The sequence below is a fragment of the Trachemys scripta genome, chromosome 3 (genome assembly GCF_013100865.1).
Source record: "Trachemys scripta elegans isolate TJP31775 chromosome 3, CAS_Tse_1.0, whole genome shotgun sequence".
NCBI lineage: Eukaryota > Metazoa > Chordata > Testudines > Emydidae > Trachemys > Trachemys scripta.
In genome coordinates this window covers 70522442-70548157 of record NC_048300.1, presented here as the reverse complement: position 1 = coordinate 70548157, position 25716 = coordinate 70522442, and the positions used below count along the sequence as shown (strand labels likewise).

At 38.6% G+C, this 25716-nt stretch overlaps 1 protein-coding gene across 2 annotated transcripts in view; it reads left to right on the top strand.

The window, feature by feature from the left end:
- The window catches only part of FMN2 (formin 2), a 229686-nt gene extending 204475 nt beyond the window's left edge, over nucleotides 1–25211 (top strand). For both annotated transcript variants that reach the window (XM_034765035.1, XM_034765034.1), the window contains 2 exons: nucleotides 21542–21623; nucleotides 23109–25211. In XM_034765035.1, coding sequence (XP_034620926.1) covers nucleotides 21542–21623; nucleotides 23109–23135 — 109 coding nt within the window. In that variant the 3' untranslated portion in view covers nucleotides 23136–25211. The remainder of the gene's footprint in view (nucleotides 1–21541; nucleotides 21624–23108) is intronic.
- The last annotated feature ends 505 nt before the right edge of the window (nucleotides 25212–25716 follow it).

Sequence of the window (25716 nt, the reverse complement as noted above, 5' to 3'; positions counted from 1 at the left end):
GTTTTTAAAAACATTTTTTTCTTTTTGAGATTATTGGGTTATTTTCCTTAAAATGGTGAGAACTCTTCTCACTATACATATTGTTTCCTTTAGTATTAAAAACAACAACAACAACAAAAAATGGAGAAGATACATTTTGGCTCTTTATGGAAATGGAAAATGTTGAAAACACTTTTTGGATTATGTGCTAGTCATACAAATGTTTGTTTGCTTTGTTTCTCCACATATTTTGAGGTACAAGAGAAGTTGTATTGAAAACGGGACCATTAAGTGTTCACTTGCTTGTGTTTCTTATTACCCTACCATAAATCATTATCCTCCATATTTGGCATCATATATAGTTGGTGTGGAGGAGGAGGAGGAGATGATCTGAAAAAAAGAGGTCCATGACTTCCCAGGGGGAAAATTAATCCAAGGCAGACAAAGACCCACTTTTATGAATGTTTTTCCATTAGGATATGAGGAATGTGGAATACAGAAAATAGAACATCATGCTGATCTGACTCAAAGTTTTTTTGTAATGTTCTGTCAGCATGGATTAAGAATTTTGGAGGTCCTGGCTTGCTCTTTCCATCCCCAGGGTACCAAGGTTAATCATAATTAATGCTACTTAATTATAATGATTTGCATCTAACTATATAACTGTTAACTAATCAAACCCCAGAAGGACATGCTATAGAGGCAACAGGCAAAATCTTAGAGGAAAAGAAATAATTTACAGAGCAGGTCAGAAATGTGAGCTTTTTCTGTTGAAAATATCATTTTCAGCAAAACATGAGAAACCTGAAATATTTCAGCAGATAATCAAAACATATAGATTCTGAAATGTCATTTGCAGTCCCTCTTGAGAGTTCAGGTGTCAGGTGCTTCCATTCTCCTCCGTAAGGTGGACTCCCTAGTCAGATTACCATTGTCTCACATCTTGGTGAGAAGGGAGGTGATGCATCATGGCTGTTGCATGGCCATGATGCATCGTGGGAGATCATAGAAGAGAATGAGTGACCCAAATTACAACTCCTATGAGGCACCACAATGGCATTTCAGAATCTATCAATCTATACATTTTTGATTTTGGCCAAATTTTTGATGAGCAATCGAATTTTCCGTGGAAAGCTTATACTTTTTGTGAAAACTCTAATTTAGCTGAAACCTAATTTTTTCCCATCAAACAGTGTCAATGGAAATTTTCTAACTAGCTCTAGTAAAAATATGTTCTCTAGAGGTGCCTCCAGCCAAATGACAGAATGGTTTTCTTGACCCGTTGTAGTAGCCATTTCCAGCTCCTCTCATTAACGACAGGAATGTTGTGAATTGAAGGCCTCTTTGTACTGGAAGAGTAAAATGGAGAATAACCTGGGCAAGGCCCTAGAGTGGCTGAGAGTGTAACACTATAGTATTCCCTATTCCCTCTAAATTGCAGTAAGAATTAAAATGTAGGGACATATCTACAGTTGGTGTAAACTGACATCAAGGCTGTTGGATTTGAGGATCTGGTCTTTTGTTTCCACAGAGTGTCCCCAGGACTCTATATCTTTATGGTTCCTATGGTTCCATGACTTAAATTATTACCAAATGAATACTTTCCTGAGAGTGCATACTTTAGCTTTTAACTCAATGTGGAAATACTCTAAATCTGAAATACAGTAATTTGCTTTGTGATGATACATGACACTCAGATGCCACTGATGTTATTTATACCTAAAAGATTGGTGCCTAGATTGCATGCTAGGTATCTCGTGCTAATATTTTAATGGTGAAATCCTGCCCTCCTTGAAGTCAATGGCAAAACTTTCATTAACTTCAGTAGGGCCAGAATTTCACGCAATGTGTTTTGAAATCACAGTGGTTGCTTCTCTCTATCTATGGTGAATCAAGTTATTTATTTTCTGTAACTAAAATCAAAGAGCAAGGTATTGTCTGTATACATTTATGTGACAGGTCTGATAAGGCCCCCCTTTTTTTTTTCTTTGACTGTTGCAATATAATTCTGTTGTTGGGGAAATAATTGCCAGGCTGCTGCAAAAAGGAAAGCAATTTGACGATGATCATATTTGTAAGAACTGTACCCTGTTCTTTTGTTTGAGCCCCAAAAGATTTTCTTTGTTTAACAAGATTACACTGTGAGCAGCATTTCTGGCCTAGTTTTAAGGTCCTTGGTCTTCAGTAGAGAAAACAAGGAGTAGTGATAGCTTCTTATAGTAGAAATTCCTTATCCAATCTTTGTAAATGTGAGTCAAATTGTTAATGCAATAACTTACCCAAAGACCTTTTTATAAATGTTTTTTTTTCTCCTAAGGTGCACCCTTATGCTACAGATGTGCCAAAAATGTGTATGTTTAAAGAAAGCAGTCAGTAATTCTTTATTTTAAATACTTTCCAGTCTGGATTGCAGCTTGTATATTGGTTTGCCAGGCATTTATATGCAAAAGATAAACACAGCAGTGTCTAGTCTTGGTATTTCTCAGCTACCAGATGAGAAAAACCAAAGAAAAATGGCACAAGGTTAAAAACAAATTCATTTTTCTGAAGTTTTCAACTGCTTCTACTCAGTTGTGTCAGATGAAATAAAGCAGAAATGGAAAATACCAGTCACAGAGAAAATTCTACAAGACACTGCTGAATACAGTAGCAATAAAAAGAAAAATGCACCTGAAATTTACACTTAAAGCATATTTCTGTCATTAGTACTATTGGGATTTCCTTAACTGCACTGTGTTTGGTAGCAACACTTTAGTCAAGGGTACTATGGGCATTCCATTCTAAATCACTCTGAGTTGTTTATAATATTCTCAGAAATGTTCCGTTTAGGCTGAAATTTCTTATGCTGGGTCTCAGCCTAAGGTTGATTTTTTGTTTGTTTGTTTGTTTTGTTTTTTAAGTCTAAACAAGACCCATTTAGCCACTTTTTTTATTTACACATCTTTTTTTTTTAAAGAAGCGTGTTTTGTACTTTAAAATACTTTTGTTCTGTGTTTCATAACTAAAAATGGCTTTGTTTTGATATTCAATCTTGGCAGGTATAATCTTTTCAGAGATGAAAGGATATCATAAGCTTGCAAACAATTGGCTCCAAATTCAGCGCTTGTTACGTCTGTGCAACCCCACCAACATTAGAATTTGGCTCGATTTTGAATTAATGAACTAACAAACTTTGAATGATCTCACCTTTTTTCTTCCACTATATTTTTGTAATGTGCCATTAATAGACCACATGTTACATTCACATATTATGAGCTGTGAGCGTGTGTCTATCAGTATATGTTACAGCCAGACCTTGTGGATCATGTGATGGGATTCTGAAAAGTGGGTGTAATGGAAGCAGGACAGGTCACTTAGGGTAGGATTAGAGCTGTGTTCAGGGATATAACATGTTGTAGGTGAAAGTAGCACATCCACTATTTGGAATTGAAATGTCTGATCTTGGTCCTGAACAAACATTTCCTGTTCAGTATTTAGGATTAAGACTCTCAGACATCTAGATATGAAATGTTTTGTTTATAGGCAGCTATTTTATCTAGAGCGGTGCAAATAACATAGTTTTCTGTTCATTAGCAGTTCTCAAAAATTGGGGAAAAAATCAAGTTCAACAGAAAATATTTTTTAATTAAAAAGTTTTAAAAAGTCATTTTGGGTCAAAAGTTTTGTTAGACCCAAAGTGAAACACTTTATTACTACTTCAAGCACTTTTTAATCTTTTAAAAAAAATGTACATAAAAGTAAAGGATTTTTTTTTAAAGTCGTTTCAAATAAAATTTTTTTAAATATTTCCATTTGGAATTAATTTATTTTATTTTATTTGGCTGAAGCAATTTGGCAAAATCAACATGAATTTGCAAAATGTTTCAGTGTCACCAAATCTGCATTTTTCACCAAAAAAAAGTTTTGGTGAAAAAATTTCACCCAGCTTTAATCCTGTGCCCCTTGAGCATGTCAAGCTCTAAGTATTTAACTTTTTCCTTTTAAATCAATCTCGTCAATCTCCTATTTTTTTTTTAAATTTCTCTAAATTCCTTCTGGTTTCTCTAGATCGTCCAGGTGATGAGGTGTCCATCATTAAATGCATTTTTTTCAGATTTAGTTGCACTTGAGCCAGATCAGAGAGAAAGGAACACTGGCTGCCTTCTCTACCATCCAAAGAAGGGAGACAGAGGGCTAGGCAGGAACAACTGTGCCACCTGACTATAAACCTGGAATAGTCTGGAGCGGTAGGGCAAGAACCTCCCCAAGAATTGAAGATTGACTGGGAGGAGGGAAATCTGAGGAAGCACACTTAGAGTCTTATCTTCAGGCTGAGGTGGGCAAATTCCTCAATCTCAGAGAAAAATCCCCAGAGTGTGCAGACACACTTGGATGGCAGTCAAATACAGAGTGAGTAAACCCTTGTGGGGTATAGGTATATACAAAGTTAATTATTGGAATGTCTTCTATTGGTCTGGGTGGCAAAATCTGTCTTTCAAGACTAACAGAGACAAACTTTTTTTTTTTTTTTTTTTTAATTATGTATACTCTGGCTCATGACAGTAGCAATGAGAGGTGATGGCTTTCAAACCTTATTTTAAGTTTAAAAAGTAAATAAAAGGAAAAGTCCAACATTTTAAAATGCCAGTATCACTGGAGCAGCATTAGAGCCTAATTAAAACCTGCTAGCCTTGTCACTAAACCTGGAGAGGCGTTGTTAATAATCCGGCCTCCCTTTTTTGCATGGCAGAGTAGGCACAGAAGCTCCTTTCTCTCTACCTCTGCTCAGAGTACTGCTGCAGTCTCTTCAGACAATCACTGCTGCCCCAGGTAGCCCCACCCCTTGCAAAATTGTAGGAGTCTATCTGAACGTGGGGAAGAGCTCCTGCTTGCACAAAAGGAGAGGAACAGTTGGGAACCCCTAAATGTGTGTGTGGGAAAACTGATTGTCTACTCATCCTGGCACATATTTATGAAATGGGGTGTGAGCTAATAGAAATGCACTTTGACTGACTCTTAGCTGTAGGTGGGAGAAGGTCATAAACTAGATCTACTTCATTATTGTAAAGTTCTGACATCTTCCACCTCACACTAAGTATGAGAACTTCATTTCACTGACTCCATCCAACCTTTTAACTCACATGCTAAATCTTTGACATTTTAAAAATAATCTGTAACCCCCTAAATTTATTCCTCATTTGACTCTAAAAGTTGCCCATTCCCATAAGAATAGCAGTTAAGCTGGCACTTGGTGTATATATATAAAGCTGGTCACATTGTATATCTAGATGAAAGGGAGATTTCTGGCCAACATGTCTCCACAGCTCATTGATCTCCCCCTGCAGAAAGACTGGTATGTCTCCCTACAGATTCCCCAGCAGGATGATTTAAAACTTGCCGTTGAGCAATTTAATGTCTGGCATTAGATATCTATGCATTGCAGAGTAAGACACATACTGGTAATCTGCCACTATTGCTTGCAAAGAAGGGCATTAAATCTCCGAGCACGAGCTATGTCCTCCCAAAGTAATTTAAGGGATCTTTTGTTAACCCTTATAATAAGAACCAGTAAATTAGACCTGAGAATGAGAGATCAGGGAACATGGAACTATTCACTTAGTAAGGAATGGGGAAGTGGGGGGAGAATCAGAGGGTGAAAAATGTCTATAATAAGTCTTCAATGTGTCATTCCTGTGATAATGAAGATTAGTAGCATTGCCTAGCAAGGCCACATTTCAAAATCAATGTAAAATTAGCTGATGTAGGATGTAAGGAAATGATGGTCATCTGTCCTGAAGGTAGCCTTGCTTCAGTCTTGTTGAAAGTAATGGGAAATGGTGACCACTTTGACTAAGGACAAAATTCATGAATTTGCTGGTATAAATCAGGAGGTATAGAAACATTGTGTGTGTATGTACGTGTATATATGTATATGTATAAGAGATACTTGTAATAAAATCACAAGAGTTGGCAATTCTGCACCATTTGGTGATTTAAGGATGGGATTTCCTTTAATTTTAAAAGTGTTGCCCTTTTGAACTTTGGATGTGTGTGTGTATTTGTGCAGATATGTTTCTCTATATATGGTTGGACACCATGGTTATTACACAATTGGCCTTTCTCTCGTTGTGCAAGAGGATCCTTTGGGGTGCGCAGCATTTTTTTTTGCTTTGGCAGTTTTGCTTGGGGCAGCAAAAATGGTAGAGCCAGCTCTGCGGCAGGGGTGCGTGCTCAAAAAGTTTTAATGATAGGGGTGCGCAATCAAAAAAGTTTGGAGACCACTGTCATAGCAGAACAAGACAAAATCCCCTAGACCACCAGAATCTTGGTCCCAAGTGATGCTGAGTGAAATTCGGAAGTTGTGTCCCACAGGAAATTCTAATGTTTCAACATTTGTCATCCTAAATCAGGAGGGAAAAAAATGCAATATTAAAATATTTCATGGAGTGAAGTATTCAAAAAATGTAAATTAGGAAATGTTGAAATAAAACATTTCTACACTTTCAATCAAAATGAACATTTCAACATAATTTAAACCAAAATCAAACATTTTGATTGCACTAACATGAAATGCTTCTAAGTTCAACATTAAACTGCATTTACTATTGTGGTGCTTTGCCTCATGGGTGCTCTTATATGAATACCTGATACCTCCATTCTTCCCTATGGGCCAGACTTCCTGGTCGGATTACATCTCCCATGAGATGTCACTTTCATGCCTTGATGTCCCATGCTGCTTGATTGTAGGGGAGTCCATTCTCCAGTGTGAGAGATGTAGTCCTCCACAGAGCCCAGACAATAGGAGAGAACGGGAGCCCAAATTACAACTTTAATAAGGCTATGCACCATGATCCAGAAAAATGTTTCACATCAGTTCTAAGCTGAACAGTTCAAAACTAAATATTCCTATTTGGGTTGAACCTGTCCAGAATGAAAAATTTCATTTAGATTTTCCAGCCAGAAATTTTACAGAAACTGCATTTTTTGTCAGAGAATCATTCCAGCAGAAGATTTCTGATCCGCTCTGGTATCAAGTTTTGCAGAGTGCCAAGGACTTGTAGTACTGAAATGGATCCAAAGGCCATTCAATACTCAAGTTAAAAAATGGAGTAATATTAGAAGCAAGAGGAAGACCAAGGACAGGGTAAGCCCAATACTCAATGGGAGTGGGGGGAACAATAACAGAAAATATGGAAATGGCAGAGATGCTTAATGACTTCTTTGTTTCAGAAAAAAGAATGAGGAGTATTTGTGGCACCTTAGAGACTAACGAATTTATTTGAGCATAAGTTTTTGTGAGCTAAGGATGCATGCAGAGGAAAATATAGTAGGAAGATTATAGATATATAGATATAGATAGATATACATACACACACACACACACAGAGAATATGAAAAAATGGGGGTTGCCATACCAACTCTGAGACTAATTGATAAAGGTGGGCTATTATCAGTTGGAGAAAAAAATCTTTTGTAGTGATAATCAGGATGGCCCATTTCAAACAGTTGATAAGAAGGTGTGAGTAACAGTAGGGAGGAAATTAGAACTGGGAAATAGTTTTTAGTTTGTGTAATGACTCATCCACTTCCAGTCTTTATTCAAGCCTAATTTAATGGTGTCCATTTTGCAAATTAATTCCAGTTCTGCAGTTTTTCGTTGGAGTCTGTTTTTGAAGTTTTTTTGTTGAATAATTTTGACTTGTAGGTCTGTAATTGAGTGTCCAGGGAGGTTAAAGTGTTCTCTGACTTTTTTTTTTTAATGTTATAATTCTTGACGTCTGATTTGTGTCCATTTATTCTTTTGCATAGAGACTGTCTGGTTTGGCCAATGTACATGGCAGAGGGGCATTGCTGGCACATGATGGCATATATCACATTGGTAGATGTGCAAGTGAACGAGCTTCTGATAGTGTGGCTGATGTGATTAGGTCCTATGATGGTTTCCCCTGAATATATATGTGGACAGAGTTGGCAATGGACTTTGTTGCAAGGATAGGTTCCTGGGTTTGTGTTTTGTTTTGTGTGGTGTGTGGTTTTGTGTGCTGGTGAGTATTTGCTTTAGGATGGGGGGCTGTCTGTAAGCGAGGACTGGCCTGTCTCCTAAGATCTGTGAGAGTGAGGGATCATCCTTCAGGATAGATTGCAGATCCTTAACGATGCACTGGAGAGGTTTTAGTTGGGGGCTGAAGGTGATGGTAGTGGCATTCTGCTATTTTCTTCGTTGGGCCTGTCCTGTAGTAGGTGACTTCTGCGTACTCTTCAGGCTCTGTCAATCTGTTTCTTCACTACAACAGGTGGGTATTGTATTTGTAAGAACGCTTGATCGTGATCTTGTAGGTGTTTGTCTCTGTCTGAGGGATTGGAGCAAATATGGTTGTATCTTAGAGCTTGGCTGTAGGCTGTGGTCTGGATGAAAGCTGGAGACATGTAGGTAAGTATAGCGGTCAGTAGGTTTCCAGTATAGGGTGGTGTTTATTTGACCATTGCTTATTAGCACTGTAGTGTCCAGGAAGTGGATTTCTTGTGTGGACTGGTCCAGGCTGAGGTTGATGGTGGGATGAAAATTGTTGAAATCATGGTGGAATTCCTCAAGGGCTTCTTTTCCATGGGTCCAGATGATGAAGATGTCATCAATGTAGCACAAGTAGAGTAGGGGCATTAGGAGACAAGACCCGAGGAAGCGTGTTTTAAGTCAGCCATAAAAATGTTGGCTATGCGGGTATCCATAGCAGGGCCGCTGACTTGAAGGTATATATTGTCCCCAAATGTGAAATAGTTGTGGGTGAGGACAAAGTCACAAAGTTCAGCCACCATGTTTGCCGTGACATTATCGGGGATACTGTCCCTGATGGCTTGTAGTCCATCTTTGTGTGGAATGTTGGTGTAGAGAGCTTCTACATCCATAGTGGCTAGTATTTTCTGGAAGATTACCAATGGATTGTAGTTTCCTCAAAATGATCTGGACAAACTGGAGGAATGGTCTGAAGTAAATAGGATGGAATTCAATAAGGACAAATGCAAAATACTCCACTTAGGAAGGAACAATCAGTTGCACACACACAAAATGGGAAATGATTGCCTAGGAAGGAGTACTGGGGATCATAGTGGATCACGAGCTAAATGAGTCAACATGTAACACTGTTGCAAGAAAAGCAAACATAATTCTGGGCCATATTAGCAGGAGTGTAGTAAGCAAGGCCTGAGAAGTAATTCTTCTGCTCCACTCCACACTGGTGTGGCTTCTCCTGGAGTATTATGTCCAGTTCTGGGCGCCGCATTTCAGGGAGAATGTGGACAAACTGGAGAAAGTCCAGAAAAGAGCAACAAAATGATTAAAGGTCTAGAACATGACCTATGAGGAAAGATTGAAAAAAATGGGTTTGTTTAGTCTGGAGAAGAGAAGACTGAGAGGGGACATAACAGTTTTCAAGTACATAAAAGGTAGTTATCAGAAAGAGGGAGAAAAATTGTTCTCATTAACTCCTGAGGATACGACAAGAAGCAATAGGCTTAAACAGCAGCAAGGGTGGTTTAGGTGGACATTAGGAAAAACTTCCTAACCATCAGGGTAATTAAACACTGGAATAAATCACCTAGGGAGGTTGTGGAATCTCCATCATTGGAGATTTTCAAGAGCAGGTTAGACAAATACCTGTCAGGGATGGTCTATGTAATACTTAGTCCTGACATGAGTGCAGGGGACTGGACTAGAAGACCTTTCGAGGTTCCTTCTGGTCCTATGATTCCATGTTTCTATAATGTACAATCAAGGAAGTTATGCCAGATTTCATCATCCAAAGATGTGGACTAATCTCTGAAAGTAAAATAAATAAAATGTAGATCTACAATACTTGCTAATCTCAACGAAATCTTCATCTACAAAACACACCGGGCACCTTTTTCATTGTATTGTCAAGATGTGTGTTTGAGAAATGACATCTCGGGGCAGTACTGGGCATCAGTTCTGGACATCAGTTGTTGACAAAGGAGGAAAATGTCCAGGGTTCTGCTACAGGTTAGCTTCTATTTTAAGTGGTCAGATTAAAACATTTTAATCCATTTGTCCTTGATCCCCTGAGCCAAAGTATGATTAATCACAGTGCCTTTCGGCCAGCTATTGTCTGCTACTCAGTCCTTAAAGGAGCAGTGCAAGAAGTTGGCTGTGATATCAAGATAGTCCAACGCATAACCTCTTTGTTGGTAGGCAGAGGTTAGGTTTCATCCGTCAATTTGATGGGACCAGGTACATTATAATGTGCTTCTTATCTGTGTAAAAGTCTTTGCAGTCAGTTACTGAATCCTGTCTGTTTCATCACTTCAACCCTGATAGCTTAGTGCAAGAGCTCTAAACTTTTGCTTGTGTTTTATAAACTACTTTTATTTTAACAGTTCTGATTTCTAGCTGTGATTATCTCATGCAAGAAATATGACCTTCTGCTCTAAAAGAATATTTAGTAAATAATTAAATAAACACATTTAAAAACAGGGTGAAATAATCACATTTAGCCCTTCTCTTCATAAACAGTTTCACAAGAAAGATTTTTATAACTCTCTTTCCTTATGTGGTATTCCAGAGATTGGAGAAATATCTGGCACTGAATGGTTTGGCTGATTTTTAAAGAAATTGCTCATGTGTCTTAGTATTATAAACATGTTACTTGCAAGACAGAGCAATCCTCACAGAACAGTTTAAATCCTTTGTTTAGCATGTGACATCCCTTTTTTCTTTTATTTAACTGATTAAAAATCCATTTAATTCTAACTATGAAATCTCTTGCCTCGCTTGGTTTTTTACTCTGTCTCACAATGTATTGGATTTGTACAGACACAATGGTGTTGAGTTTCATGAAGTATCTTGTCGAAGTGTAATAGTAATGTCTGCTCTTAGCTTGTTGTTGGAAGGTTTGTTGTGACCATTTCTACTACCTAAAGCATGCAACATTCCAACCTTGTCAGTATGTTTAAATTTGTCATGTACTAGTAGACTCTAGTGAAGTGTAAGGGTATCTCCACCAAGCCTACTCGGAGCCAGTCGGAAATGAATCTGTCTGCCACAGATACTTATTCAGACAAAATTATTAATGCTTTGTGGCAGGAAAGTGGCTCCCCTTCTCATTGGATTGAATGATGAGAGAAATTCTCTCAGTCTTGATAAGGCTGTGGTCAGGCTGGCGTTTGGTCTAGAAGGTAGATAAAATGATTCTGCCTTCGGGGCTGCAAGGACGTCTGGTTTCTTTTTCCTGTATCTGTGCCAAAGTGTATCTCCCTTATTCATCTTGCAAGCTGTCTTTAAACTTAATCATGGTGAACTTTTTGTATATATTTGCCTGACAATAAATAGGGGGAGTGGGAGGTGAAAGTGCTGAAGAAAAACAATTTTATTATGATGGAAACAAGAAACCGCTCCCTCTGTTTAGATTAACCCTTAGTAAACTATCCAAATTTTATTCAAAGGCAGGATTTGAGAGCCTCTCTTTTGCACTGCATAATAACTAGCTAAAATGTAGGTTTTTCACATGCTCATGGTTGTTGCATGTTTTTTTACATTTACTGAGTGTTTCACTATTGCTGTAGCTGCATTGGAGGAAATCCTTTCTGGAATAAACCATTTTAGCTAAGTGAAGACATACATCTGTCTGGATGAGGTGGATTCAAATTATGGAAATTTTACTTAATATTTATAAAGCATCGTACAGGTCTGATCCTGAGATTGCACACTGTTGTGACTGGTCTCTGCAATTTATAGATTCCAAGGACAGAAGGCACCATTGTGCTCATCTAGTCTGACTCTCTGTGTAACACAGGCCATAGAATTTCTGCAAAATAATCTCTGTTTGGACTAGAGCATCACTTTTTAGAAAAACATCCAGTCTTGATTTAAAAATTGCCAGTGATGGAGAATCCATCACAACCTTTGATAATGTGTTCCAATAGTTAATTACCCTGTTAAAAATGTACGCCTTATTTTCAGTCTGAATTTCTCTAGCTTCAGCTTCCAGCCATTGGATCTTGCTATATCTCTCTCTGCTACATTTAAGAGTCTGTTGTCAAATATGTGTTCCACATATAGGTACTTATGGACTGTAATCAAGTTACGCCTTAACCGTCCCTTTGTTAAACTAAGTAGATTAAACTTCTTGAATCTGCCACTATAAGGCAGGTTTTCTAATTCTTTTACCATTCTTGGGTTCTTCTCTGAACTCTCTCCAATTGATCAACATCCAAGGATCACATTCATCCTTTTGGCCACAGCATTGCACTGGGAGTTCGTTCATTTGATTATCTATCACCTCCTCTAAATCTTTCTCAGAGTCACTGCTTCCGAGGGTAGAGTCCCCCATTCTGTAAGTATGGTCTACATTCTCTGTTCATATATGTATACGTTTACTTTTGCACCTATTAACATGGATAGTGTTTGCTTGCAGTTGCCAGCTTACCAAGCAATTCAGATCCCTCTGTATCAGTGACCTGTCCTCTTCATTATTTACCACTCCCCTATTTTTGTGTCCTCTGAAAACTTTATCAGTGATGATTTTATGTTTTCTTCCAGATCATCTTCAAATAGTGTAGTGCCAAGCACTGATTTCTGTGGGAATCCCACTAGAAACACACCTGCTCAATGACAATTCCCATTTACAATTACATTTGGAGAACTATCCTGTTAGCCAGCTTTTAATCCATGTCATGTGTGCCATATTAATTTTGTAGTATTCTAGTTTTTAATTAAAATGTCAGATTTCTGTAAGATATTTGACTTGATGCTGCATAAGTATAATATATCAATACTATTACCTTTATTGACCAAACTTGTCATCTTATGAAAAAAGATATCAAGTGAGTTTAACAGGATTTTCCTTAAATCCATGTTGATTGGCATTAATTATGTTACGCTCCTTTGTCCTGTATCAACCTCTCCATTATCTTGTCCAGGATCAATGTCAGGTTGACAGGCTTATAATTACCTGGGTCATCCCATTTACCCTTTTACAGTACTGGAACAACATTAGCTTTAAATTGGACAACCCACAATAGTGAGTACTAACCCTGATAGTAAGTGTTTGTAAGATTAGGTCTTGATTTTAAAAAACACAAGAAATGACAACAGGTGAAGAAGGGAGGGGCAAAGACTATAAAAGACAATGTGACTGATGATGTGTTATGTATGAAGCTTGTATATTCTTGTGTTTTAATCGAGGCAATACGGTGGGGGCAGAAAAGGAGTAGCTAGCAATGGAATGGAAGTGAAAGTTTGCTGAAAGGAGTGGATTTTGGGAAGGGCTTGAAAAATGGAAACTGAGGACTTTCGGGCCTGGATCCAGCAAAGCAGTTAAGCACATGCTTAATTTTAAGCATGTGAGTAGTCCCTATCACAGTTATTGGGTTAACTGCACCTCTGACCCCTCCTGGTCTGTCTGAATGCATCCTCTTCTCTGTTCTCAGGCCTTGTGCCATCACCTGTCTCAGGATGGAATCACAGGATGATTATCTCAGCAGGTCTGACTTGGGGCAGGTCTACACTACCGGTTAAGCTGATCTAACTTACATCACTCAGGGGTGTGAAAAGTGTCACAAGTTTTGCACTGTCCACACCGGCACTGTGTCGGCAGGTGATGCTCTCCCACCAACAATGCTTACGCTTCTCGCTGAGGTAAAGTAATTATGCTGGTGAGAGAGTGCTCTCCCATCGGCATAGCGTATCTTCACCAGACGTGCTACAGTGGCACCATTGTATTGGTGCAGTTCTGCCGATGTAGTGCTGTAGTGTAGACTGGTCCTACAGTTCTTTACACATCAGCAGCAATGACTGTGGTAATACAGTGACCAAACAGCCCCCTTAAAAGCAAAGTGTCTCTCTGTCAGCCTGTCCCTCTAGAAAGCTCCTGACAATTGACACCCTCCCCCTTTCCAGCAAAGGGCTTTTTAGAAGATCTGTGTCACAGCAACCTGGATGTATGCCATTGTTCTGTAATTGTCCTCCCTTCTCTCCCCCACCCCAGTGAGGTTTTCTTGTATAGAAATGTTCCTTTCCTGCTTGCTTTTCCCACAGTCCCCTATGAAGTTAGATAAATATATTCATACAGAAAATAGTAATAACGCACCATAGTTAAACAGTAACTTTATCTCTCTGACCAGGTCACTTACAGTGTTCAAAAAATTATTACGTCTGAGTAAAACTCATTAAATAGCACCTCCACATGCATTGACACTGAAGTCAATAGTAGGGGAGTGAGAAAAAGGCACAAAAATGTGAGTGAGCCAAAGGTGATTGACACCAAGGTAAGATGAGTGAGCAGCGCAAAAGGTGTGAGAGTAAAAGTAAGTAGAAACAATGAGATATAGATGAAGCAAAATTGTGGTAAGCCTTAAAAGTGACATAAAGGAGTCTGAACTTTATTCAGAATGAAGCAGGAACCCAGTGAAGAGAGCTGAGATAGGGTTGATATCATCAGAGCAGTAAGTAAAAGTGTATGTTTTAGCAAATTGTATCCTAGTTTATTATTTATGTAAAAATATTAAGATTAAGACTAGTTTCTTAGACTATTAAAGAACAGTAAAATGAGTATGAGTAAATGAGCTTGTGACCTTTAATTTCTATGTACTGTACTTTCAGCCACATCTTCTTCCAGGATTATGACATGTAACTGACCTACTTTTTTCTGATTCACTTGAAACTGTGAATTTGTTCAGTGGTTTTGTGTTGTAATAGCTAGAACATTTATTACAAAAATGGGGCCCAACCTCACAGTGCTTACTTAGACAAAACATATTTAGGACTATAGCAGTTGGATCAGATCAGTGGTCCATCAAATCCAGTGACCTGCTTCCCAGTGGACAGCACCAGATGCTTTGGGGGAAGGTGCAAGAAGCCCTGCAGTAGCCAGTTGTGGAATAATTTGCCCCCAGGGAAAATTTCCTCCTAACCCCAATAGTAAGAGGTGAGTTTGTTCCTTGAGGCATGATGGTTTATATCCCTTCCAAGATTCTTGTTTATTATTAGAATTGTGGACATTCCACGGTTCTCAGTCCTTCCCCTCTCCCCCCAATCTTTTTATTGATTTGGTGTTTTTCCCTTTGTCTTCATTTCTTTTGTTTTATTCCTGTGTGGCTAATAATATATTTTTGATGCTAGCACAGGTTGTTCTCTTTAATTTTGTTCATACTTTATAGCTATTTAAATATAATTTCTGTTTTAATTTTTTTGCAAGTATTGCTGATTGGTATGGTGATAGGCACTTTATACATTATAAAATATTCAACATATATTTCAATATATATTAAATCAGTCATACATATATATGACTAATTTTTAGCATATTTCTTAATAGAACAAATAGAAAATATATTAGCCAAGGTTCTTCTCACTTCTCTGCCTTATGCTTATCCAATTTGAAAATTCCTTTCATATGTATAGATGAGAAAACAATGGAAATGTTAAATATAATCATTTGCATAATTCAAAATTATTAATTTAAATAATTGACAAATCCTGTGCATATCACAGCAGGTATTATAAAACATGGCAGTTGGCAAAGAAAAGGGAATTTAAAATGAGTTCATTCCTCTGTCCACTTTATCATAGTGAAAAAGTACAAACATACTGACTTCCAAGGAAGGGAGGAAACTGCTGATGACATTTCAAAGTCATGTCCAACTAATTTAAAGTATTAGTCTAGCTGGTGGCTGCTTGTCTGCCCTTTTGATTTCTGTAATTTTAAGTGGTAGAAATTTTCAAACCAGTATATTTTTAGAGCTTTTTGAAAGGAGAAATCAGTACATTTTAATTTTAAATTTAAACAAAATCCTGGATTAAGTCCTATTTTCAGCCTTCAGAATATATGTTTGCACATTGCAACAATTAATAATAGTTTAGTTGCTTTTGGATTTAGCACCGAAGAAGCCTAATGATCACAGCTGTAGGCTGGAGATAAAAGGTAATGCTTTTACCAAACTTCTTGTATGTAATACTACAGTTTAACACTTACACAATGCTTTCCATTTTTTTATATAGTCACAAATTAAGCCTCACACAGCACCCCAGTGATGTAGCTAAATTTTATCTTCATTTTACAGATGAAGAAGCTTAGTTTCTAATGCTAGAGATGCATGCATGTGGAGTTGTATTGACTTCAGTGAGGCTCCCTGCAAGCACAAGAATCTGCCTGCATGTATCTCATCACAGGAGCAGGAGGCCAAGAGACAGACAGGTTAAAGTAGCCCAAAGCCACACAATGAGTAAGTGGTTTGTCTGTGAGTAGAATTCAGTAGTTCCTGGCTCCCAGCTTTGGGCCCTGTCCACTAGACCACACTATTTTTCACTTACCACATTTATAGTGCCATAAATTACATATTCACAGGCTCAAGAGAAGTTCTTTTTTAGTATTGGCCATGCAGCCTACCAATTGGCTCATTGTCTTAGAACATAAGTCACACCGCACCATGTACCTTTTATGATAGTCTAGAGTAGAAGCAGGTGAAGCTCTCTTAGTGCCTAATACTGTGTTGCACTGTCCTGAAGAATTAAAGACCTAATTTTCCAAACTGGAAGACAAGACCTATTAAGAGTCCAAGTTTAATTGCCAATTGGCTTGTAGCATGTCTCTGCAAGAGCTATCCTGCAAAACAGTCAAAGTTGCAGTTGGAGATTTCAATATATATAAACAGGTCCAGATTAAAGATTTTTGGGACCTTGTATTCTGTGGATGTTGGGGGCCCTGCCTTCCTTAAAGTAGACAGTGCATGTGATATACAAGACAATCTGCCGTTTTAGGCGAAAAGTCAGTATGCTGCTCTCCTCTTGCCCCCTAAAACAGAGGTTCTACACTGTGGGGGTGCAGCGGATTTTCAGGGGGCAGGCATGATGAGCCTGCTATGATTCAGTGGCTATGGTAGAAGTATGGGGGGAGGCAAGCACCACTCATTCAGGTTTGACCCAGACACGCCTCTGTCATGATGTGGGGAGGGGCAAATTTGAGCAGGGTGGCCAAGCAGGGTGGCCAGGTTTTTCAACAGTGACAAGTCCTATTGTCTCTCAAAACAAGCCACTCCTTAACAAACCAATATAAACACTGCAGTTCTCTTCCAAAGCTGTAGTAATACAAAACAGCAGCAGTGAACTTACTGATTTCCACCCCACCTATGACTTGTTATGGCATGCAGAGAACGTATGCTGCCTCCCCCCAGCTGAAACACACACACACACACACACACACACACACACTTTGCCAAACTAGACTGAGATCCATATGCCATGGCAGCTGTCACCCAGCCCCTGCCCAAGGTAGAATGGAAGCAGCAGAGATGGGAATACAAAGTCTGGGGGAAGGTGAGGACTTGCTGGCTAGATCATAGAATCATAGAATATCAGGGTTGGAAGGGACCTCAGGAGGTCATCTAGTCCAACCCCATGATCAAAGCAGGACCAATCCCCAGACAGATTTTTGCCCCAGATCCCTAAGTGGCCTCCTCAAGGATTGAACTCACAACCCTGAGTTTAGCAGGCCAATGCTCAAACCACTGAGCTATCTGTCTCTCACAGAGGGGGGGTCCTCTATGTTTTTTAACCCAAAGGGAGAGCTGAAGGGGGAGAGCTGGCAGGAGCAGGGCTGGGGCTGTTTCCAATGTAAATTATCCTCCTGAGAAGTGAGTTCCCTCTGTAGGAGAAACAGACGAGAGGGATGAGAACCTCTGAGGATGCTGCCTCGCAGTCCTCTCTGCCAGAGCAGCACATCCAGAGCAGAAGTGCTCTGCTTCAGCTGCTGCCAGCCCTCTGCGGTATAAACACCCCCTGCACCAGGTTTGCTCAGCAAAGTGCTCCCTACCCTACAAAACTCCACACAAGCCTTTGAATACCCTTCCCACCCACCCACATATACCCAAACGACCCTCCATCAGCCTCCACTTCTCCTGACAGCCCCCACACACATCACACCAGCAGCCCTGACATTCGTTCCACTGACCTCAGCCCCCAGCATCCCCCATTCTCCCCAAATCCCCATTGACCTTCCAAGATCCCAATCGCAGCTCTAGCCCCTCACCCTACAGTCCCCAACACTCCTTATTCACCTCAGAGCCCACCATCAACTTGCCCCCCAGCCCTTCACACACTACCCGCTTCCTGGCCACTCACTAGAGTGCCTCCCCAGGATCAACTCCTCCTGATCCTGGCTGCCCAGCTCTGCTTGCTCCCATTGCCTACCCAGCACTCTCGCAGCCCCAAGACTCTTGGCCAAGCTGCCTGTCAACTTCTGTAGGATTTCTTTCATATAGGACCACGACCTATAATTAGAGCTGGTTGAAATATGGAGACATTTTCACTAAAAGTTATGGTTATTTCTTCCCTTTTCTGAATGAAATTCAAAATTTTAATTAAACTTTGTCAATTTTGGAATTTGAAATATGTTAACCAGCTCTAAGTTACAATATTATCTGGTTTAGAAATAATATTCTTTTTAGAATGGAGGGGAAATCAATGTTGGATAGCTCAAAGATTCCACTGATAAAGATAGAATTTTAGCACCTTATGCTGATGAAGTACTTACAATATATGTGAGTTTTTTTTGTTCCCATTGTAATGCCATGAACAGTTAGTTTTCTCTTGGATCTGCCTGGGCATCTCTGACATCTACCAGAAAATATCCAAGTCAGCGACTTTGCATTGACTCGCAGTCCACAACAGAACTGCCATATGTGGTCATCAATAAAACACAATGGCCAGTATGTCCCAGGGACGGGTCACTTAGTTGGGATAGAGCATGGAACTAAAGCTTCCCTTATGTTACTGGACAGCAATTTCCAGATCAGAGTGAGTTGGTTTAGAAAAATATTGTGGGGTGTTTCACACCATCTGTTCTTCGCATTAGAGGTTGTTGAGAAGTCTTAGTATTTGCAGAATATCAGTTATTTAGTATAACCCATGAATTTGTTGATGAGTTAGGAGCACATACTAGGCCACAAGGAGCTCTGCTGATTTACAGCAGCCAAGAATCTGACCCACTTTTGCTAAAGTGGGATATGCCACTTATCTAGCAGCTATAATTGCATAAAATGATAGATACACTGTTGTATATTAATCTTAGTAATAGACCCTTTTTAATGTCTCAAATGTGTCTAAAGAGACAAGGGGGGGTGAGGTAATATCTTTTCTTGGAAAAACTGTCTAATAGATTATTAGGAAGTGACCACAGGAGATGGGTGACTTTCCTTCCTTCAAATGTGATCAAATTTACATAGAAGTCGATTAGGAAGGGTAAGTCGGTCTTTGGAAGTGAACAAACAGAGTCCTGTGAACTCGACTGCATTTTATACCATCTGTCTAAGCCGCTGTTGTAAAGCTACCACTACATCTTGGCTGCTACCTTTATTGAACCCATTTACAATACCTTTTACAAAAGCCGCATTACTTGGCTGTTAAGCAGTTTTGCAAAGGCTCTGTGTATATTGTGCAGCACCATCTCATCTGCTTCTCATTTAGTCTGGAAATGCAGTTTCGAAATAATGTGTAATCACCTTTTTTAAAAAAAAAACCTGGACAATTAGAAACATTTCTATATTTGTTAAGTTTAAGATGTTGAGTGCAGTCAGAGCTTTGATTTCACAACTGGCAGAGAATCGTGATCAAAGCTGATTTGTAAAAGTATACATTTTGCATTTGTGAAAAAGCTGGGGGATGTTGGCTGAAGTTGGATAAAAAGGACAATGACTTGACACCAAATTTTCAAAAGTGCTCAGCAGACACACTTGGGGGTCACATTTTCACTGGGTGCTGAGAGCTTCTGAAAAACTGGCCACTTGCATTTAAGTTTCTAAATGGGAGCTGGTCTCTTTTGAAAATCTGGCCCTTAATAACATAAAACAATGATTTTTTTTTAAACTTCTTCTCACATTGCTCCTTATAGTCACCGCGAAATAGCAGACATGCAAGTGGTTTGGAGAATATCCATTGGGACCAGCCCAAGGATGTATCATTGGTCTCTGTACTCATTCCTTCAGTATCTTTTTCCTGTTTATTTCCCACTGTTGGATGATGATAAAAAGGCAAAGTAAGCAGTCTCCAAAATTCACACTGCTGGCAACTATACAGAAAGTCAATATGGGTTTTACCTGACTCTTTTGCTATATTTTTCTTTATAAAGTACATTGCCATCCTTCACTCAAGAGTCCACCCCATTAAGAGCCACCATTTACAAAGTAACCCAGTAGAAGCCTCTGAAACATAAAGGTTCAATAACAGAATGCCTGACACAGGATCGATGCTTCAAACACCCAATGGCAATATTAGATTGATCCACAGATCAATCAAAATCTTAATGAAGCAAACACATTTGAAACAGTGTCCTTTAGCTCGCCAGAAGTGGGCTCTGGCAGGCTACTGACAGGAGCAGGTCCCAGGGGGTAGTACCCCAATGACAACACCCTGCTGCTGGACCCAGAGAGGTTTATCGTATCATAGATGCTGTGTTTGCTGAGCATCATTTAATTAGGTCCTGACTTGCAGCCCTCCTCACATGAGGGATCTGCATTGAAGCAAGTAGTCCCATTGCAAAAAACCCTCAGCTTTAGAACCCATTCCTCTCTTTGGTCCAAAAAAGCCTAAATGTGTCACTGTTCAAAGCCTGCTGCAAGGGCTACCCAGGCTTTTGGAGAGGAAGGAGCATAATAAGGGCTGTTTTTGGAGGGGGAGAGAGCATTGCTTGAGCTTGATTTATTGTAGGTCGGAGGAGCAGCTATTGGCGTTATTTTGTACTTTTAATATCTGACAAAGGTGCCTGAATAGGCATGGGTTGGTGGTGGGTTTGTACATACTTATTGTAAATCAAAATATATAAATACTGTGTGAGTAAGGATTCCAGACTAGCCTCCAATCCTGCAATCACTTACTACTGTGAGCGGGCTCGCTGATGTCAGCTCCTAATAATAAGCACTGATCCCAGCAGTAAATGATCACAGAATCAGGACTAGAGACTGTAAACTGCTCTAAAACTGAAAAATGTTCCTGTTTGTGTTTTAAATTGAAAACCAAGTTTCCTCAATTATGAATATGAAAGCAAAGACTGGACATTTATGCTGAATCGTTTCATAAGTTTCTGCCAAAATGAATTAAATCATTGGGTAAATGAAGGACAAATTGGGGAATAGTCACAATCAAGAGTGGCAAAGCTTTTGTTGGCAGTATGCAGACAGTGAAATGTTGAGGGGTCATTTCAGAAGTGTAAACAATGAATGATGGAAATGCAGTTTCCAATACGTGCACTTGCAAAGCAACTCTTTGGGTCAGACAGTATATTTTTTAACCATGATAGATTTGCATCCTAATTTTAATGATATGGTAGAGAATGTGATTTTTATGTACACTAATTAGAAGTTATTGCATCTTTCCTGGTAAATTATACAGTCTTCTTGATGGTATTGTAATAGCAAATACTTATTATGAATGGTATTTTGCAGACCCTTGCATATTCATGTATGGGTGAGGTGAGGAGTTACACATTTGTTATCTTTAAACTTTAATCTTTGATTCACATATTGTGCTGTCTTGCAAATGGCTTTAACCCAGTGAAATATTCATCACATTTTCTTTCTTCAGGGTTAAAGAAGCAGAGGAAGTGTGCAGACAGAAAAAGGGGAAATCACTTTATAATATAAAGCCAAGACATGATTCTGGAATAGTAAGAACGGATTGCATTATTATTATTATTATTATTATTATATTATACTGCTCCTATTAACTTTTTCTTTGTTCTTTTTTGCATTTTGTATGTACGTTATCCTGACATATTTAGTTAATGTTTATTTTGAAATGTGTCTGAATTTAGCGTTTTTGTGAAAGGTGCCAGATTGACTTATTTATCCACAGAACAGACGCAGCTCAGGTAGTGGCAGTGAAAATTTCCCCAAAGTGCCCTGCCAATGTGCCTTATCCCCCTGAACCTGGAAGAGACAGACCTTTGCTGGTGAGGAGGTAGTTCAGTCTCCAAACTCATCCAATGCTCAGCCCCACTGCTCAGCTTCCAATTGTGATGGGGGATTTTGTGATGAGGTCACCTGTCCCCTGGGCCACTGACAACCTATTAAATGCCAGTGACTGTAAGTCACTACGCACCTAGGCTGGGTTAGAGACCAAGATCTATAAAAAGAAGATACTCTACTTTTACTAATCTCTTGAGCTATATACAGCCCTATAAACTATCACCTTGCTCCTGAAGATACTTACACATATCTTTAGTTTTAAGCACATGAGCAATTCCTATTAACTTCAGTGGCCATCTACTAAAATTGCTAAAGTTAAGTGCATGCATAAGCATTTTCAGAACATGGGCCTATTTTACAACGGCTGGATTTTTTTCCCAGTGGAAAATTAATCTGGTCCATAATTTTCATAGTGTCTGCCCATGCTTCTTTTTTGACAATATTTAAAAATGAATGACTATTTCCTTGGTCATGGTTTTTCCCTAAAAACATGATTCAGTTTGTTTTGTATTTAATGCTATTTTATGAATCATTGTGACATGTGACACATGTCCTTGAAATGAAACATGTTGTCATTTACCATAATCTCTCTGGCATAATCCAACACACGAAGAAAAGAATTATTGCTGTTGTTTCTCATTGTAACTGGCCGTGGTTAGTGACACAGGAAATGTAAATGAAGTAATAGCTTGGCTAGGAATGGTAAACTAGATCTTAGTTTATCAACTTTATTTGTAATCACATCAAGATGTAGGTTTTAAAAACTTGTTCGGTTGGATTTTTCCACTTTGTAAGAATAAAATCATGCAGATTGATGGTATTCTTTAAAACAGCCATGCATTAAATAACGTTTATAATTATTTGTATTGCTAAAAAGCCCCAACTGGGGATCAGAACTCCATTGTGCTAGACACTGTACTTGCAACAAAAGGATGGACCCTGCCCACAAAATGCTTACAATATAAATAGAGTTACAAATAGTATAAAAAAAAGATATTTCACAGGCATGGTTAGCCATCTTGTACTTTAAATCTGTTTAAAACCGAGTTTGTTGCAGGGTTTTATAAGTAAACTATATATTCGATACACTTGGTGATCAGCCTACGTATCCCTGTGCTTTACATATTTGCATAATACATATGTTTATATATGATAACTTAACTTCTTATGGTGTTTCTTTTCAGAAAGCAAAGATAAGTATGAAGATCTGAGAGAAGAAATGCAAAAGCCATTGCCACTTGATCAGGAAAACTCAACATGTCTGTTGGGCACGGGAAAGGAAACTACATCATTCAGATCATTGTTTTCTTCTTGGCCTTTCAAATTTGCTTTTTGTTCTCTAGAGTTTCTCACTGATAGATGTGTACTATACATTCATGAATGAATGTAATCACTGTAATTAAGTGCCCAGCAATAGATTAGTTATGGACATGAGACAAGTTCCCTATATCCCATGCCTCGTTCTCCACCCAAAAACTGGTATTTTGTAAAGTTCGTGGTCTAATACCAGTAGACCAAACCAGCATGCCTAAGAGGCAGCATCTGCATCAGTTCTGAACATGCTGAAAATTCTATTAAAGTTGAACTTCACAAGAATGCTACTTGATACAGTAAAATATTTCCATTCCTACTGGCAACATCTGTCTAACACAAATACTCCATGGCACTGCATTTAGATTAGGGAAAGAAATGTTACTTCTAGTGAATTGTTTGTATCCGTTTCATGTCGACATTTGTAGTTTGTATTTTGAATCGTTAAGTGCTGTTTATACAGTATAATCAATGCTTTCTCAACTTGTTTGGTTGCCCACCATGACTAAATATTTGTGGAACAAGATGTTTACCGTAACTATCTTTAAAATCGATAAGGCATCGTACTTTTTCTTCATCTTTTGCCAGATAGTGAATAGCAGGAGAGGGGAGTTGGAAAACCTGAACCAAAAACATTTAAGTGAAAAGCAGTAAACACAGAAAATCACAGGAGTACTTCAGAGGATAAAAGAGGAACTCGGGCACTATAGCTTGCTAGCATGTAAAGCAGCTGATTTGTATGCAGAAAAACTTAAGGGATATTACAGTTATATTGCTGATTATTTGAGTCATATAGGATTCTCAGGACTACGATGTTTCTAGCTAGACTTCCTTTCTGAATTATCTTTTCAATTAATTTAAGACTCCCTTTAACAGGGATATAAAAAGATATATCTAGGAATTGGCATTAGAGAAATACAGTAGTCAACTCTAGTAACAAAACAATGGCGATTGACTAATTCATGTCAATTTCACATTTAACATCAGAGTCATAAACTTTGCTCTCTAAGTAGTCCATATCATTGGCTAGGAGGCAATGGAAATCTGTGATTATGCCTTCCTTTTTAATCCACATGATTAATTTCTATTTGTGATCTGGAAATTAACTTAAGGATTTATTAGTTTTGATTTGTTGACCCAATAAAGACCCTCTGCCCCAGATGTAACTACTGAGCCCAACATGAATTGGCCTTGTAACCATTCTCTTTCAAAGCACTGTTTTCTTGGAAACAGCAATGTGTGGAATGAATTGGGTTCACATGCTCACAATCTCTTAGCATCGAAGACATAGGGGTAGCATAAACCTCTGAGTGGTTTGAGGTCTAACTTGCTGGGGTGGATTATTCCCTGTCTAGCCTAGTATATCACAAGACATTCCTGGCTGTCCAGAGGCAAATATACTGTACCAGGTGTCATAAGGGCAATGTAAAATATGACCTCAGGAATCCATTGTTAGTCACTTATACTAAGCACTAGACAAGATGTTCTTCACTTGTGTGAAAAATAAGTCTCCTGTAGCTTGATAAAACTATATGAAATTCTGTGTTCACAATAATTTCTGGCAAGAATATGATTATCAAGAATTGATTTCTAAAATCATGTGTTGTTGGGAGTAATGTTACTTCTTGCAAAAGGAAAAGAGATTTGCTGTTATGAGTAACCTATGGAAAGTAACTTAAAAATAAAGTTTATTTTAATGGCACTGATTCAAACCCATGTTTGTATTTATGTAAACTATAGTCTTTTGCTCTTAACTTTTGCATTTATTTTTATTTAAGTGCAAGGATACAGTCGCATGTTTTGGTTTTGTAGCCTTCCTGTTCCCTTCAGTACCAACGGTATGTATATTACCATACTAAATGAAATAATAGGATATCTAACAGAGATCGCTATGTGCAATACTGTATTTAGTGTTTCTACTTCAATTTTTTTAGAATGTTAATTTATATGAAAATAAAAGGAATAATGAGACCAAAGGTGCTGCTTTTTCCTTCACTGATCATTATGCTGTCTCAAGGAGGGCCCTGGGTCAGCAGAACTGATGTAATTTGCTTGTGGAAAGGGGTTACTCCTTATCCCTTAGCATGCAGGGAGAAGGTATTGGGTAGTGAATTCACAGCTATATGGCTATCTCCTTTACACAGGGCCATGGAGGGACTTCTACAGCGCTATTCTATTTTATATAGGATCTTCTATTACTTTCCCTGCATAGTATCTGAATGCCTTCCAATAGTGCATTAAGCAAGGTGACCATCATCTCTCGTCTGGTTCATTCTCTCACTCTATGGCTGGGAAGCTGTTCTGTGGCCCAAATAGAGGATTCTTGCTAGTCCCCAGTCCTTGCTTGCACATAGGATTTGTCCCTACAAATATAGGGAAGCTAATAGTCTGGTAAAATGGGTATTAGGACAAAGACTTTGTGTACATACAGATGAATTGCTGCATATAAATTATGAAGCAGTTAATTAATACATCATCTAG